This window comes from Muntiacus reevesi, chromosome 12, assembly GCF_963930625.1.
Source record: "Muntiacus reevesi chromosome 12, mMunRee1.1, whole genome shotgun sequence".
Lineage (NCBI taxonomy): Eukaryota > Metazoa > Chordata > Mammalia > Artiodactyla > Cervidae > Muntiacus > Muntiacus reevesi.
Genome location: NC_089260.1, coordinates 57,854,378 through 57,872,657, shown reverse-complemented (window position 1 = coordinate 57,872,657; position 18,280 = coordinate 57,854,378). Strand labels below are relative to the sequence as shown.

Below are 18,280 nucleotides of genomic sequence, written 5' to 3'. Positions count from 1 at the left end.
GGAAGATCCCCTGGAGAATGGCAAAGTAACTTACTCCAGTGTTCTTGCCTGAAGAATCTCATAGACAGAGCAGGCTGGTGGGCTATAGTCCATGGGGTTGCAAAGAGTGGGACACAACTGAAGCAACTTAGCATGTGCACATGAGCGGGAAACAAATAGCCAAACCAAATAGCCAAGACAAATACATAAGTAAGTTCGTCACCATCGCAGAACTTACTCTCTGGCTGGGGACAAGGGAAGGAGAAAGAAAATACATGATGAATCTAGGAAATGAAGAAGACAGTAGAAGAGGAGACGCTGATGAATATAATGGGAGAAGATAGACTAGAATGCAGGCATGGGGAACCCAGAGCCCTAACCCTACGTGTGAAGTTCCTTGGGTCCTGATCTGTGCGGTTTCCTCTGCTCTGGAAGCACGTCTGTGCACTGTGCCCTATGTCCCAGTTCTGGGCTCTGATCATGTGAGGATCGTCCTAGACAGGTTCAGGGAGCTGTGACTCAGACCATGAGGCAAAAGCAGGACCCAGAGCCGAGGGAGCTCACCCCAGAGACTCTGCCCAGAACTCGTGTGGGTGGGGGGTGAGTGTCTGCTCAGTGGGATATGGTGAAAATAGCAGGCTGATGGGTGGGTTTGAATTTCACCCTGGGTAACACAGCTTTCAATATTTCTTTATCACATCTCTTCCCAATACCCCAGAAGTAGGACTACTTGTCAAGAAAAATTTCAGAGCCACTGCTTTTCTCGACTATCACCTCTCTTGGGCTTTCCACATGGCTCAGTGGTAAAGGATCCGCCTGCCAATGCAGGAGACGCAGGTTCGATCCCTGGGTCAGGAGTGTCCCCTGAAGAGGAAACAGCAACCCACTCTGGTGTTCTTGCCTGGGAAATCCATCCCATGGGAAGAGGAGCCTGGCGCTACAGTCCATGGGGCTGCAAGAATCTGACACAACTGAGCATGTGTGCATTGTCTATTTTATTTTTAAGTTTATTGAAACTCAGTGCTAAAAATGGACATTCATGGGAAAAAAAAGTCTATTCTAAAATAATTTTTGCCCTTGAAGGGAGAAAGGCTTAGGGATTTACTTATTCTGAAGCTGCAGAAGCCCCAGTGGAATTTAGATCTTCTTTTGAACTACCCACATTAAAAGTGCCATCCTTACCTTCTATGTGAAATCTTACTGTTTAATGAACTTACTTGATTTTTTAACTATTGCTTTCAACTTTCTCAACTCTGTTACATAAAACTGTAATTTATACAGTTACTTCAGGAATTTATTTTCTTCCACATAAGTTCAGTTACTTATTTTTCTGTATTTTTTCCTATCTCATTTGGTCCATTAGCCAAAGCACTACTTCATTATTCTTGGTAGCTTACTGTGTTCTTTAGTTTATGCTTCCATATAATACTGATGACCTCCCCGCCTCCATTAAGCATATGCACACTCTGCTTTTGTCCGGTTTGTGCAGGTAGAGGTCTGTCTAGCCACTTAGTATTCAAAAGGGCCATTGCTTTGTTCCCAGCATAGAACAACTTAGCCAGATAATGGAAATGCGTAATTGTCTGCTGTTTGGAACCCGAAATAAGAGTTTCTACAATGGATAGCATGGCTGGTCATTGGAGGAAATCTCTTCTTAAGGCAACACCAAATTAATCTTAAAAAACTAAAATTTTCAAAGTCAGCTATTATTAATTCTTGGATGTCACAGTGAAATTCTAAACAGATAAGCATCTTGAGAGTCTCCTTGATAGAGAAATTCCACGAGTTTAAGAGAAATTCCACGAGTTTATTTAAATTCTATTTAGTGTCTATTCACCTGCTATCCTTGGCCTGTTTAGTTTCCTAACTAAAAGCTGAGTTTTTATTCTTTTGAGATTAAAAAGTGAAATGTGTGATTTTTTCTTTTCAGGGGGGAGCAGAACATAACATTCCAGTTGTGGTTTCAAAAATCTCAAAGGAGCAGAGAGGTAAAGTGTTCAGATGGTGTCCTGTGGCTGCTTCCTGAGTGAGTCACAGTCCTGAGGAGCAAGACTGTAGTTTAAGAACCATGAGATTGTACAAAATCTCTCATTCCAGTTCCCATGACCAAGCCACACGTGGCTGGTTCTAACTGTGGAGTTTCAGTCTCTTATCCACACCCAGCCCCCTGCTGTGGGGCGGGCTGGTCTTTAAAAAGAAATGTGGAACTGATTCTATTGTCAATGTGTTGATTATCCAGATCTAGACATTTTCATAGACACCTTAAACTTATAGGAACATGAGAACATTTAGTCCTCCCTCCAGATTGTAAGACCTGAAATGATGGAACTAATTGGAAGTATCTTAGCATGTGTTTCAGTACTTGAGCTGAATCATATGATTATTTTTTGCATTTCCATTGCTTGTGGATCTTTTAAGATGCTACCCTTATAGACCATTTTACTTTTTCCTTTAATTATTTTTTCCTTTAATCCTCCTCCATCTTTGCCTTTGCCCTCAATCAGTTTTGGCTTTATTGAATTAAGAACTCTTACATTTGTGTGAAGAAAGTAGACGAGACATAGTCAATTCTCCTTCTCCATTCACAGCTGAACTGTCAGGACTGCTCTTTATTGGGGACGCAATTCTTCAGGTATACATTTTACCATTATTTTCCATGTGTCACCAAGATACAGTCAGTTCATAGTATGCTCTTCAAATTCTCTCCTCTTTCCATTGCAGATAAATGGAATTAATGTGAGAAAATGCAGACATGAAGAAGTGGTGAGTCTTCTTTACCTTTTCCTAATATTATTATTTTCCCCATGTGCAAATGATTTATGGCATTGATAAAAACTTCCTTATTTCATTAGGAACATTTGAAACTGGTCCTGTGTGATATCAGATTTCCGAATAATCTCTTACTTGTTTTATTTTTCACATAGAAACAGATCAGTGACTATCACCTGGAACAAAATGTAATTCAAGAAATACTAAAGGAGGGCCATTTGCTATGTTTCCTAGTTAATCCCCACAGTTTTCCCTTGCAGCTCAGTCAGTAAAGAATCTGCCTGCAATGCAGGAGACCCGGATTTGATTCCTGAATCAAGAAGATCCCCTGGAGAAGGAAATGGAAACCCACTCCAATATTCTTGCCTAGAGAATCCCATGGACAGAGGAGCATGGCAGGCTACAGTCCATGGTGTCGCAACAGTCAGACACAACTTAGTGACTAAACCACCACCAGAGCATGTCCACTAAGCATATCTCTAGGTGAAATATACCTCTAAATCTTTGCAAATCTTTGAAAGCTTATACATTCTCAGTTGCTCAGTCCTGTCTGAGTCTTTGTGACCCTATAGACTGTAGCCCATCGGGTTTCTTTGTCCTTGGGATTCTCCAGACAAGAATACTTGAGTCTGTTGCCATTTTCTTCTTCAGGGCATCTTCCCCACCCAGGGTTCAAACTGGCAGGAGACTTAAGAGACACGCGTGTGTGTGTGTGTGTGTGTGTGCACGTGCGTGTGTGTGAGAGAGAGAGACAACATTTAGAGACAGTTGGTTTAGCTCAAGACTCAAGACTCTGGTTTAGCACTCAGCAGCTACACAAAAAGGTCAGCATTGTTTATTGTGAATTTTCTTGGATGTTGGTAAATGTGCAGACCTGAATTCCGGGCCTTGGATGTCCTAATTCACCCCGTTTAGGTGACCCAGGAATTTGTCTTTCAGCAGCCAGCCCAGTGGTTTCATGTCAGCAACCTCTAATCGACACTTTGGGAGAAGCTGGGAGGTGGAGGAGCTTCCGTGGGGCTGAGAGAGGACATAAAAAGATGATGCCGGAAAGAACAGCCAGTGTCGGGCGCTTGGGAAATGTTTTTCACGGTTGATTCAATAACACTCATAGAATCTTCACTGAATTTCCATATCAGCTCACATGGGAAAGGAGAGAGGAGAAATTATGTTTAAAGGTTTGTACTCAGGGGTCAAACAAAATGAAAATACCCTGAGCCTTCGACTTTTCACAGCTTCAGTTCGTTTGGTTTGTGAGGACACAGCTCCTCTGCTAACAGCTACTTGGAGAAGACTCTCCTGACATATTTACATATTTCAGACCTCAAAGAGGCAGCTTCAAGTGTCTGAAAAGCTCCAGCTTCATGAGCAGAGTTCTGGAGGGTTCTTTGTGGGATGGGCAAGGAGTGTCCCCTTGCATCACTCCTCTGCTCTCTCAAAAATCCTACTTGGCCCCCATTGGCATCCCTGGTGAGCCTCGCAGAAAATGTATATACTTCAGATCTTAGGCCACACCAAATAGGTACAGGGAAAAGCAATATTTGAGAATAAATAAAAGTTCTCATTTTTAGACAAATGAGAATTAGCACAGCACAGACCACTCTGTTCTGAATAAATACCAAATAAATCCCTGTAAGCAGAGATATTTTAACTTTAGTCTTTTTTTTCAGAAGTACAGAGAGATGTAAAACTCATTGTCCAGGGAGCAAGAACAGGTACATTCTCTCCAAAAAGATGCATGCTATCAATGGAGTCTGGTTTGTGATTTGTTCTTCAGAGGTACACAGTGAGCTTACAGGAACTGTGTGGGGCTTTGATTGAATAGATCAGCGTGGCCTGAAAGATTTGTCATTGTTGTTCAGTTGTTCAGTATTCATGTCTAACTCTTTGCGACTCCATGGACTGTAACACACCAGGCTTACCTGTCCTTCACCATCTCCTGGCGTTTGCTCACACTCATGTCTATTGAAACAGTGATGCCACCCAATCATCTCATTTTCTGTTGCCATTTTCTCCTTCTGTCCTCAATCTTTCCCAGCATCAGGGTCTTTTCCAATGAGTCAGTTTTCTCATCAGCTGGCCAAAGTATTGGAGATTCAGCTTCAGCCTCAGTGCTTCCAATGAATATTCCAGGTTTATTTCCTTTTGGATTGACTGATTTGACCTCCTTGCTGTCCAAGGGACTCTCAAGAGTCTTCTCCAGAACCATATTTGAAAGCATCAATTCTTCGGTGCTCAGCCTTCTTTATGGTCCAGCCCTTACATCCGTGCATGACTACTGGAAAAACCATAGACTTGACAATACAATCCTTTGTCAGAAAATTGATGTCTCTGCTTTTCACTATGCTACTAGGTTTGTCACAGCTTTTCTTCCAAGGAGCAAGTGTCTTTTAATTTCATGGCTGCAGTCTAAAAGATTGCAACATGCTTGAATGGTGTTCATTCTATTTCAAAGAAAAGGGACTAGAGATTGTATTGCAAATTGCATGTGGCCCTTTATAATAAGCTTTTATTCTTTTGAGAAGTTTAAACTTATCAGCTTTGAAATGTAGATACTGATTTTCTTACCTGGTTCCAGTCTTTCACTTTGCAACAGTGATTAGCAAGTTTTTATCTTCACTGTCAATTATCTAAGTAAGCAAACTGCTAACACCTCAGTGGGGCTGACTTTAATTAAATGTTTAAGACTTATGTGGGCAGAAAAAGACACCACAAGCTGAGGAGTATGGGTAGTTTTAGTGCCCAGTCAGTTCCTCAGAGTCCCTGATTTAGAAAGAAACCAAGAGGGTATGACAGTAGGTTGTTTGCGCACCTGACTGTCTCTTGTTCACCTGCGCAGGTCACGGCTGTTAGAAGCAGCATCATTCTTAGATGCCTTCTGCAGGAAGCCATGGCATCTATGATGAGCTGTAGGCTGGACTGTGTACATGGGGATCCCTCCTCCTCACCCCTGGGTGCTCAGGGGATTGTGTTAATGGAATTCTTTACCCAAATGCTTAGAAATAGATCATCATGGCTTCTGCATCTGTTTCTCATGTTGCCAGTTGGGGTGAGTGATCTCAACTCCAAGCTGTACCCACCCCACCCTGGGAGCCCTCTGGATGCAAGAAACCAAGAAAGTAAAGCTCCCAGTTTCCACATCAAAAAGGATTAGCACAGGCACCAGCTTTGAGATGTACGTGTCCTGAAAAAGAGTTTCATCCACTTTTGGCTGTTATGATCTTACTCATACAAAGCATTAGATAATTAGAAGTGAAAATAACTATCACTCTAATTCTGAATTTGTGAATTTGAACCAAACTCTACCAGAGTGTGTAATTTTTACAACAGCAGAATGAGGAGCTCAAATTATGTAAATTAAAGGATTCATTCAAGCAATGATATCAAATTTTGATAAGAGAAACATAAAATATTGCTTAATATAATTTTGATTGTTATAAATGTGCTTAATTCAAATTTTTCATTGGAATAAAAATAACATTTATCTTTTTAGCTCAATCAGAAAGTGACATTGCAAGGGTTTATATCACATCATCTGAAAATGAGGCATTAGTTTGAATACTAGAAGTTTTGTGAGTTACCAAGAAACACATTCAGGATGTGACTTGGGACTACAGATCATTTTAGACCTTCACAGAAAGATTAACTTGTCGCTGAGTTACACACCATGTTTTACCTAACTGCTGACAATTCCCAGTATGCTCTCAGTTTGGAAATAGGTTTTAAGGTCTAACCAACTAATATTTTCCTCAAGGACTCTGACCATACTGGACTTTTTTTCTTTGGATCAACTACCACCAACAAAAGCCACACATGAAATAATTTAACTTTTAATATTTCCCACTGTTTTGGGAAATGTTAAGTGCAAAGACAAAAATGTGGGAAATATTGTTTATTGAATCTGTGAATTTCGAAAAGCAATAAAATATCCAGAACTTGCCTTATTTACATCCTTAGGTTTTCATTAACACCTTTAGGAGTTCCTTCTCACAGGTCTGTCCCCTAATTAGGTTATGAATAGAGACAGCACAGGAGATAAGTTAATTAATTTTCCTCCTGGCTACAGACTCTCCGCCAGTCCCTACCTGGCTATTAAGAGGGGTTGGTACTTTATTTCACTTCTTTGGTTTTTGCCCAATGTTTCTTTTCCTGTCCCGGCGTTCAAGCCAGATTACATATCACAGGGAGTTGTCAAGTCTCCCGTGGCTCCTCCGGGCCGTCATAGTTTCCAGGACTTCTTTTTTCGATAACACTCACAGGTTTAAGGAGTACTGCTCAGGTGTTCTGTGCAGTATGTCTCAACTGGGAGTTTTCTGGTATTTTTCTTGCAACTAGACTGGGTGTTTGTGTTTCGGGAGGAAGGCCACACAGGCACAGCCCATCCTCATCCCATCTCACCATGTGTACACACCTTCCTGATTGGGTGGCCAGTGCCAGGCAGAGGCTGAGCGTCAGGGTTCTCTGCTCGAGCCCCCATGTGCTCCCCCTATGCTCTGCTCTGAGGAAGGGGGTCACTGTGCAGACCCCGCACTCAGTGGTAAAGCGCTTGTGTCTCATGGGGTGGGCTGTCTGCCTACGTTCCCTGGAATTCTGCTGCACAGGAGATTTGTCTGTTTATCCTCAGTGTTTAAACTTTATTCCATCATTCTGGTAGGCCAGGAAGGGTTGTGGACCTTGACCTTGTACTCTGGGCTATAAGCTCTTTTCACGCAGTTTTAGAGTTGCTTTGCAATAGTCCTTGGGATTTGGGGTTTTTTCAGCACTTTCTCAGTCTGTGGCAACAAAAGTTGTTTCAGGCGCATCTTACACATTTCCTGCCAGGCCAGGAGTCAGCCGTTTCTCCCAGAGGCCCTGCTTCCTTTTGTTGGAGAACATCTGAGCAGCTGCCTTCTTGGAGCTGGGTGCTTGTTGCTCTGGAGCAGCTGTGCCTCCAAGTCCCCTCGGTCACAGAGGACAGGAGGCGTGTGTGAGTGTGTGTGTGTGTGTGCGTGTGTGTGTGTGTGTGTGTGTGAGTGTGTGTGTATGTGAGTACCAAGGTGCTCACATACCTACTCACACGTGTCCATGTCCATGTCCACATTAGGCTAAACACGAGGCTACATGGCTGCCTCCAAGTAAAGCCATCATCACATAGATGAACGACTAGAAAGCCCCCTCCCTTTGTTTATCTGTAACCCCCCTCAACAGATGGCCACACCATCTGCCGTCTGTCTATTTAATTGTTCTAACCCAGTACATATGTACAGCAGGATCAGGATGATTAACCCACTCACCAGTGTGCAAACTCCATGAGGACAGTAGAGGATAGGTGTACAGTTCCTTTTTGCCTTTCATCTTCCAGATTTCATTAGTTTTAGGTCAGTTCCACTCCCCAACGCCCTACAGGGAAGTGGTTTCAGACACTGATAACACAATCTTGTTGCCTTCGGTTCTTCATCCTAACATCCCTCATCCTCCCAAATGACTCTAAAGGTCTTTACACATCAAGGCTCACTCACCTTTTGCTGCCTACTCTACAAGTTTGGACAAGTGCACAGCATCGCCTCTCCACCATCATGACGCCATGCAGACGAGTTCTATATTCCTAAAATATCCTCCTCAACCATCCTCCCGTCCCACACCAGCGATCCTCTGGAAATAATCATCTCACTGTCTGCAGAGTTTTGCCTTCACCAGAATATCATACAGTTGAAATCATAGAGAAGTTAGCCTTTTCAGACTGTCTTCTTTCACTTAGCAATGTCATTGAAGAATGATCCATGTAATTTAGCTCTCGATGATTTATTTATTTTTGAGCACCAAATAATATTTCAGGGTCTGGACAAGGGAATATTAAGCAACTTCACTACAGTTTTTCTTTAAATCTTTTTACCCATTGGAGGATATTGTACTTACTTCCAGTTCACAGGGATTATGAATAATACTGTTATAAATATTTGCATGCAGGTTTTTGTGTGGACCTAAGTTTTAAATACTTGGAAAATAACTTAGGAGGTGTATTGCTGGTTGTATGGTAAGATTTTACTTAGTTTACAAGAAGCTGCCAAATTGTCTTCTGAAACGGCAGTGCTATTCTGCAGTCCCTCCATCAGCAGAAGAGGATTGTCCCGTGCTGCGTATCCTCAGCCACAACTGGTGTCTCAGTTTGTGGATCTGAACAATGTGGCAGGGGTATCTCATTCTGCTAATGTACGATTCCTTAATGACAGATGATGGAGGACATATTTTCATATGTTTATTTGCCCTCTTTATATTTTCTTTGATGATGTCTGTTCACATATTTTGCCCATGTTTACATCCAGTTGTTTGCTTTCTTATTGTTGAACTGAACAAAGTTTTATGTATATACATATATACATATATGTATATATACATAAGAGGTAACTCTTCGTGTGTGTGGGATCCAACATAAATAAATGGTTTAAAGATATTTTCTCCCTGTCTGTGAGTGGGTTGCTTTTTTAATTTTCTTATAAATATATTTTACAGAACATAAGTTTTTTAATTTCATTGAAGTCCAACACATCAGTTATTTGATGGCCATAAAGATTGCTTTATTTCCTTCTTTAAATCTATGTAACCTTAATTTATGTTTTGTTTCCATCATATTAGAAACAAGCCTGGAAGCTTGCAGTATGATTTGAATACTCATATGAATATGAGAAAATACGTCCTTATATGTCGCTTTCTTGTTCCTGGTCTCAGTGGGAAGGGGTCCAGTTTCCCATCATTAAGTGTGATATGAGCTGTGGGTGATTTGTAGATGTTCTTTATCAAGTTGAAGGAGTCCCCCTACATTTCTAGTTTGCAGAGAGTTTTAATCAAGGGCGTATGTTGAGGCTTTTCAAATGCTTGTCCTGCATCAGTTGATATGAATATACTTGTTTTGTTCTTTAAATGTTTGATGTGGAGATAACATTGTTTGAATTTACAATGCTGAATCATCCTTGTCTACCTGGAATAAACCCAGTTTGTTGTGATGTATAACTCCTTTTATACATTGTTGGTTTGGTTTGCTATACTAATGACTTTTTGAAGACTGTTGCATAAATGCGTTTGGGGCTGCCCAGCATCACACCAGCATTCCTCAACAGATGTTTATATACCTGTCGCTTCAACTTGTGAGCCAGTGCCTTCCAACAGTTATGTACCACAAACAAAACTGAGTCAAAAACAGGAAGATAGACCATAATTCCAGTAGAATAACACCATCTAAAAGTCAGCAGTACAAAATGATGGAGACGGTGTGCAGCCCCAGGAATTTTCACTCATTGCAGGTGGAAATGCAAAATGATGAAGCCACCGTGAAACACCGTCTGACAGTTTGTTGCAAAGTGAAACATTATGTTATACAACGGAGCATGCATATTCACAAGTATTTAGCCAAGAAAATCGAAAACATATGTTCATAGAAAAATATGTATAGAAGGTTTTAGTGAAGCTTTTATTCTTAATCACCAAAAATTAGAGCCAACCAACATGTCCTCGACATATGAATGGATAAACAGACTGTGCTGCAACCATAAATGGAATTCTTTTCAATGATAAAAAGGAGTGATTGTCTCAATCGATGAAGAGAAAAGCATTAGATAAAATTCAACACTCTTCCCTGATAAAAATAACAACCAGGGAATAAAAGTAAGCTACCTCAACATAATAAACGCTTTAAATGGAAAGTCCAGTGTTAATATCATACTCGGTAAAAAAAGCTTTTTCACTAAGATCAAGAATAAAAAAAGGGTGCCCACTTTTACCAGTTCTAATCAACATAGTATTGGAAGTTTTATCCAGTGCACTTATGGAAGGAAAGAAAATACATCAAAATTGGAAAAGAAAGATGATCTCTGTTCACAGATGACATAGTTTCATCATTTTATTTTTGTGGATTTTAAATTTTAAAAAAAAGAGGCAGATAATAACCATGCTGTCAGATAATATGTAGAGTTATGCTGTGCTCTGAACCACATCTAAAAGTTTCTTTCACACTGAATTGATGGTGAAAGTCTGTTCAAAGATGTTTTATGTTCTTAACGAAAGTATAATTTGATGCTCAGATACAGATGATTTTGTGTAATCTAAGATTGATTACAAAATTTTTTACTTTCACATCAAAAATCAGCCTGTAGTTAGCAATAAAACTTTCTTTTTGAGAAAATTACAGGTTGTGAAAATGAGGGAATACACAGTTGTTTTTAAAGAGGTGAAGTGCAGATACTGAGTGAGAGGCACAAAACCATGATTAGCATTATTTTTATTAACAAATATTGTATCCAGGGAAAGACTGAAGGCAAAAGGAAAAGAGGGTGGGCAGAGGATGAGATGGTTGGATGGCATCACTCACTCAATGGACATGAGTTTGAGCAACCTCTGGGAGATAGTGAAGGACAGGGAAGCCTGGAATGCTGCTGTCCATGGGGTTGGAAAGAGTCAGAAACGAGTTAGCGACTGAATAACAACAACAACTGTATCTAGTGTACTCACGTCTCTTGGATAAAATAATTGCCCTGGAAATTATGCTTGTCCCTGGGAAGATTTTATGGTCTGAGATGCCAGGATCCACAAACCAGAGCCCCAGTAGTATAATGGCATACAGCATAAGGGTATCACATACAGTGTACAATATAAGGCATTGTCAGATGCTGGTGATAGACAATATACAACATTTGCTTCACTTTGAAAGTTTTATTTTTTCTCCCTATAATTATTTGTGCTCCCTGTACTCAAATAATGTGAACTTTATGCTGATCAGGTAGCAAATAAATTTGACCAGATCAGACGAAATTCAAACATTTTTCTCTTTCCCTATGGTGAACCTTGTAGGGTGATACGTGAAAGATGAAAGGCTCTCCATTTGTTACTCTGGATGTCAGGAAGTAAATCTTAGCATCCCCCTGAGATGTTTCCTCAACAATTGGGAGAGTCATACACATCTCCCAGTTGCTTCAGAAGGAGCTGGATGGTTAGTCTGGGAAACATCAAGAATTCCTTGAGTTTCTTTGCCCAAGCAACGTCAGAAAGAGTGCGTGATTGTTCTTACTGGGGTCCTTGACCAGGCACTGTGGCTGCTCTTAGTCCATGCCGGGGTTTCTGCTCAGTGATGAAAAAAGCAGGGTTCCTCCCAGCCGTGAACAGCAACAGCGCTGTGCTGGAGTTCCAGCACCATGTACCTCGTGGCACAGACTTGCTGATTGAGTCTCCCGATTGCGAAACCCAGACGGGAACTGCCAGCCGCGCTGGTGAGCGACAGCCCTGTAGGTCCAGTGATCTGATTGTCCTCACCTCATCAATCTCCTTCCTCTCCGGGAGCTGTGCTGGGCAGGTGCTCTGTCTGGGGACATGGTTGCCCAGGTTGCTATGGAAACGGAGCCAGACTAGATGCAGGAGAAAGAGCAGCCCTTCTCCTCTCATTACTCACAAGCTGAGCCCTTCTCCTGCTTAGGACTCCAGACAGAGCTAAGCCAGTGGAGGGAGGAAGTGGGGACTTCAACCAGGCGGGTCAGGGGCAGGGAGCCCAGTGTTCCTCACCACCTACTTTTTAAGGGACGTGCTGGCGAGAATTAGAGTCAGTGGTTTTTTCTGATACCGTTTCATTGGAAAGTACTCTCTGCAAGCTTATGTGCCCTCATCGAACCCTCATTCTTCTAAAATTTTTAACCAAATATAAGCCATTTCAATTTTACATCTCAAGTGACCAGCTTATAGATTTCTGAAATTGGCACTCATTGACCTGAATTTATTGAGAGATAGAGTTTAAAGTTCCTGTTGTTCAACTATGGCTTCAGGGTCACATGAGACACGTAGGATTCCCCATGGCCTCTGAGATAAGGCAGCTCTAAGACAAGACAGGCTAACGTCTGGGCACCGGCTGCATTTCATGTATCGTCTTGATCAGTTCACCCTTTCCCGAAGTGTCCTTGGGTTGAGACGATGGTGCCTTTTGGAGAGGTGAGTATGAGGTCTGGGCCTGAAGCTGAGTGACTGACTGAGGTTCCCGAAGAGTCTGGTTTGGTTTCCGTTTGGTCATCCTGTCATTGGTCATTTTGTCAGGTACCAGATGGCAGGACTGTCCTCTGGGACTCTGTTGAAGAGAAGTAGAGTTTAAAGTAGAACAGGAGACTTGAGGGAAGTTCCAGATGACAAAATAAAAAGGCAGTAAGCCAATACTCTTACTAAGGGCCACCCTTACACAGTCAGTAATTTCAGATATGTCAGACAAGGACAGACATACCTGGCTTCAAAATAAAGTGCCTTGTAACTCTATGGCTGATTCATATCAGTGTATGACAAAACCCACTGAAAAATAAAAAAAAAAATTAAAAAAAAAAATTAAAAAAAAAACCACTGTATTGAAATAAAATACATGCTGCATACAATAAAAAAAAAAAAAAATAAAGTGCCTGTGTTTCGCACAAGTTCATAACCATCTTCAGGGCTGTAATTGCCATGTCCCCACCATTTTGTGTACGATAGATTCCTCTGAAGACTGAAATTTGAAGTAATCATGAAATAATAAACTCTATTTTCCTTCACGTATTTAGCAGCATATAAGGATTATTTTCTCCCCACTCATTTAACACATTATACTTGAGACTCACACCTATTTTCAAGTATTTGAAATGACCAGACACCCAGAGAAATCACTGTTTTCTCAAGGCGGGACAGCTGTATTTCTCCCTCATGAATATCTGTTTCCAGGGAGGTGCTGGCAGAGCCAGCAGTGGCCCCACAGCGCTGCTGACTGTACCAGAGCATTAGTCCTGCTCTCCACGTGCACCGGGGAGGCGGGGGGTGGGGGATACCTGAAGTTCAATGTGACATATGAAATGATGCACGTGATGGAGTGAGATGAAAGGCCATGGGAGGAAAGTGTACCAGCAACTCCGCAGCGCTTACTTCTGAGTCCCGTGCTGCTGTGCAAACGTGTGGTGATGATGTGTGTGAACAAATACTTACAGCTTCAGAGTGGCTGTCACCGAGTCCGCTTTGCTTCTCAGATCCTGACAATTCGTTCCTGAGACAATCTCATACAGAGTTGTACAAAAAATAAGGGAGTCTCTCCCTTCCTTCAAAAATTAGATAAAACTTAGTTTTGAACCCACCTGTTCCAGATGACTTTTTAAAAGTAAACTTTTTTGCCAATTTAAAAATTTTGTTAAACTGCCTAATAGAACATGAACTAGTCAGTTGGCACACAATGTTAGAAAACACAGTAAAATATTACTTGTGTCTTTGAAGAAATACTGCAGTTAAAACAAATGCTGAAATAGTGTTGCTATAGTGTGTGAACTAGCTACCAATGTATTCTGCTTGTTAAGTTCAACTCATCTAGAATGTGACATTTCACCCACTTTTATTACATAGAATCTTATTTTAATGAGATCTTTTAAAGTGATGGAATTTTTAGTTATAGCTTCAAATATTACAGTAAAAGCAGATCAGGCCTTCTACATTCTCACCTCACTAAAGTAAATGATTCTTTTTCCATACTGAAATTCATTAATAGTTATTACTATATCCTGGTTATTAGAGTTGAGATTGTTATTTAGTCAACCTCCATTCTTATTTGTAATATTTACCCAAATTGAAAACTTACTACATACTCACACACTATTTTAGGCTGAAACTTTAGGAATTCAGAAGTACTAAAAATTTAGTAGTTCTTTTTAAAACATACAACTATATACATATTTTTGCTGTGATTTTTTTTTATTTTACAGGAATGTAATATTCAGACTTGAAATGACTATATAAGGGATCCTACTGTACTTATTTGTGTATATGGAGTGTTTCCCAAAAATTAAAATGTAGGAAAGGTGATGAAATGAATGAGTGAGATTCATCCTCAGGAACGTCACAGCACCTTTCTCCAGCTGTGATATCCATAGTAGTCCAAACCCCCATCCCTTCCTTCATCTGTTTTCAGCTTTTTGATCACTGTTCAGTGTCACTTTGTGGTAAGAGATGGTATTTCTAAGTTACCTCAAACACCTTTCTTATTTTGCACTAATTCCTCCAAATTCCATGCGATGCTTGCTTTCTCACATTGATCCACACACTACTTCCAGGGGCGATGGGATTTTCTGCATGCAGTTCTGCACCTCATTTTCCAGCTGGACAGTTCCTGCTGTCACACATGGTTTACTGTCCAATCTGGTGGGCTACAGTCCCGCCAGAGTCATAGAGTCGGACAGGACTACACATGCACCAGCACCAGGGTTTGTGGGAACTATAGGCTCCATCCTTGACCAGAGGTGTCTTTCCTGAGATGGCCCTATCTCTGCCCTCAATGCTGGCAGCTCTCTGACCCCACCCGTCACCTGTAGGTGTGGACATGCACACCTGTCCTCACAGAGAGGGGCGTGTGTCCCCCCCACTGCTCCATAGCTTCCCCTCAAATTTACATGTGAAAGTGGGAAGCAGAGGACCTAGTCCCACTCAGGAGAGCCCCACTCAATCAGTATGTTATTTCCCCCTACAATTAACATAAATAAAAATGGCTAAATAAGGAACCGCTTTGCTCACTCAGTGTCCATGGGTGGTCACCACCTCAACATGGACAGTAAAGCTCAGTATCGTGTCTACTGCCAGCTTAGCTGTTTTGTCTGAAAAGCAGTTTGTTTAAGACCGTTCCTCAAAGTCATGCTCAATTTCCTTTTCCTCCAGAGGTCAGGACTCTAAGAAAATCATTTACTGCAGTTAAAGACGTATCAGCGGGGTGAGGCCAAAGTCAAAGGGAAGTCCTGTGTGTGTGGTTTGTGTGTGTGTGTGTGTGGTCTGAGTGTGTGTGTGGTTTGTGTGTTTGTGTGGTGTGTGTGTGTGTGTGTATGTGTGTGTGTGTGGTCTGTGTGTGTGTCTCTGTGTGTGGTTGGTCTGTGTGTGTGGTATGTGGAACCCACAGCATGCTCACCACGGAGACTAAACCCTCCCATCAGCTGTGCACTCTGAGCGGTGTTGACGTGTCAGTGCATGTTCCTAACTTGTATCAATGGCCCACTCAGCTGGAGTGTGTTGACCACGGGGAGGCTGTACTTCCAGGGGGCAGGAGGTTCAGGTGAAATCTCTGAACTTTCCCCTCCTGTTGGCTGAGAACCTGAGACTGCCTTACAAAAATAAAGTTTTTAGAAAACAAAATGGTGAAATAACCGCCAGCTATGAGCATTTTTGGCTTCATACACCACAGCAGTGGTGGACGGCTAAATATTTTCTTAGAAGCTCCTGTGAATTTAGAATGGCCCCAGTGGGAAGGCAGAAGGACAGAGAACACAACAGGATTCTGTGCAATTTCCTGTCTAACAGACGGATGGAGTTTAGGGACATTCAGGTCACAGTCCGAGCAGTTAGCTTGTCCTGGTTTAAAAGAGTCAGTCTATAAATATAGACTTCCCTTTCCTTTTTCCATTTTTATTGATTGCCATCTTTTACCAACTTCTGTGCTTTTACTCTTGTACTCACCCAAGGCAGTATGAGAGAATAACGTGCCGATATGTCATCTGATTAAAATGGACAACATTTGATTTGAATCAAGAAATGTGAATGAATATGAAAATGATGATAAGATTTATTGGCACTGATTTCCGATTGTGCAGGAAGATGACATTCTTCTTTATTCATGATGTGGAACCTATATTTTCTACCTGACAGTATTGGGCCAATTATCCCAATCCTGTTTTCTGAAAAGATGACTATTTCTGCATTAATTTTTTTACTATATGTGCTGCTGAATCAAGCATGTGTTTCTGCATTAATTAAGAGATGTGTATGTGTTGAGGACTTGAAGTTGTGGTTATCCAGAAAGCCACCCAAAACTGACCTTTTATTGAAAACAAACTCAAAGCTACATTGCTAGGGTAAGGTTTTATAATTTTTGAAAAGTTTTTATTTATCTCGATGGCATTTGAACATTTCAAGACTCAAGTTTACCAATATAAAGCTTTAAAAGAAAAGCACTTGCCATTAGCTATTTCTGGGGCAACCATATTTAATTTATTCTACTTCGTTCTCTTAATTATACTTGAGATTCTCACAGTGTTGTTTTTTATTTAACATTGGATATTATCTATTGCACACTTGCTGTAGAATGTGTGCATTTAGCAGCTGCTTTCCACTGCCTCAGACACTCCAGTGCACTTGTATAATAATGATTATATAAACATTAAATGCCACTGTGAAACAAGCCAAGTTCATAAATTCTTACTAAGCTAAAAACTAAAAAAAAGAAAAGAAAAATGGGAACTTTGCATGGGATTATCTTGAATCCATGGGAAACTTGTGGATATCCTCACAGTGTCATGTCTGGGGTTGTCCATGATACACCATCTTCCTCCAGTTCAGCTAATCTTGTATTTATTTGTTGATATTAAGTCAAAGCCAATTGATCACTATACATTACCTTGTATATATGATATTCCACACTAAACTGACTTAATAACTCACCATGCAGTAATGTCTATAAGCTCTTAAGGATTTTCTGTATTCAAAAATCACGTTACCTCTGAATAATGTATTTCATTTCTTCTATTCAATTTTAATGACTTTTATTAGCTCTGCTCTTGCCTTATTACAATAAAACCTGAAGAAAAATTAAGGAGAAATGAAATTGGCAGCCATTTTTGCCTCATTTCTGATCTCAAGGAGAAATGTCTCAGTAATTCACCATTAGCTGTGATGTTTCTTATACATTTTTTGTGTCTTTCTTTATAATATGAAGGATACTTCTTTGTACACTCAATTTTCTATGAGCTTTTATCAAATGAATTGAATGAATGTAATCAAAGGCTTCTTTGTATCTATTAAAATGATTATATAATTTTCTTCATTTTTAAAATTTCCTACTTTTAACATGATGACATATTTTATTTGTGTGTGTGCCGTGTGTGTGTGTGTGTGTGTGTGTGTGTGTGTGTGTGTATCTTATCTTATGCTCAGACTGGGTTAATGTTTTTGTTCTGTCAAGTCAGGGTTAGGGCCAATCCAGCAAAGTTGTTTATGTTATTTTGCTTTTTATTTCTATAATTTCATTTGATTTGGGGGGCTTCCCCAGTTGGCTGAGCGGTAAACAATCCCCCTGCAATGCAGGAGATGCAGTCTGGATCTCTAAGTTGGGAGATCCTCTGGAGGAGGAAATGGCAACCCACTCCAGTATTCTTGCCTGGGAAATCCCATGCACAGAGGAGCCCGGTGGGCTACAGTCCACGGGGTTTCAAAGAGTCAGACACAACTGAAGTGACTTAACATGCACACAGCACATAGAGACCAGATGTCATTCTACACCATTTTCGTAGTCAGTTCTTTAATGATTTTATGATGATCATTTTCCCATAAGTTTAACAACAAATTATGTCCCCATGGTTATTAACTACTTCTTCACTTATTATTCTTAATTCTCCTCTTAGTCTATGTGAGTTTTTAAATTTATAAAGATACTTATATCTTTTCTAGTTATGTTTGCTATAAGTAATCCTCAGCTTTCTGAGCTTCTTTTAATATTGCTAATGTTTGTCTTGTAATATTTTGGTAAATGACTATTATTTAA

The 18,280-nt window shown here is 40.7% G+C and overlaps 1 protein-coding gene across 2 annotated transcripts in view; it reads left to right on the top strand.

Annotated features, from left to right (window-relative positions):
• The window catches only part of SNTG1 (syntrophin gamma 1), a 135,566-nt gene that overhangs the window by 26,181 nt on the left and 91,105 nt on the right, over window positions 1–18,280 (top strand). For both annotated transcript variants that reach the window (XM_065903334.1, XM_065903333.1), the window contains exons 4-6: window positions 1,910–1,967; window positions 2,568–2,611; window positions 2,701–2,742. In XM_065903334.1, coding sequence (XP_065759406.1) covers window positions 1,910–1,967; window positions 2,568–2,611; window positions 2,701–2,742 — 144 coding nt within the window. The remainder of the gene's footprint in view (window positions 1–1,909; window positions 1,968–2,567; window positions 2,612–2,700; window positions 2,743–18,280) is intronic.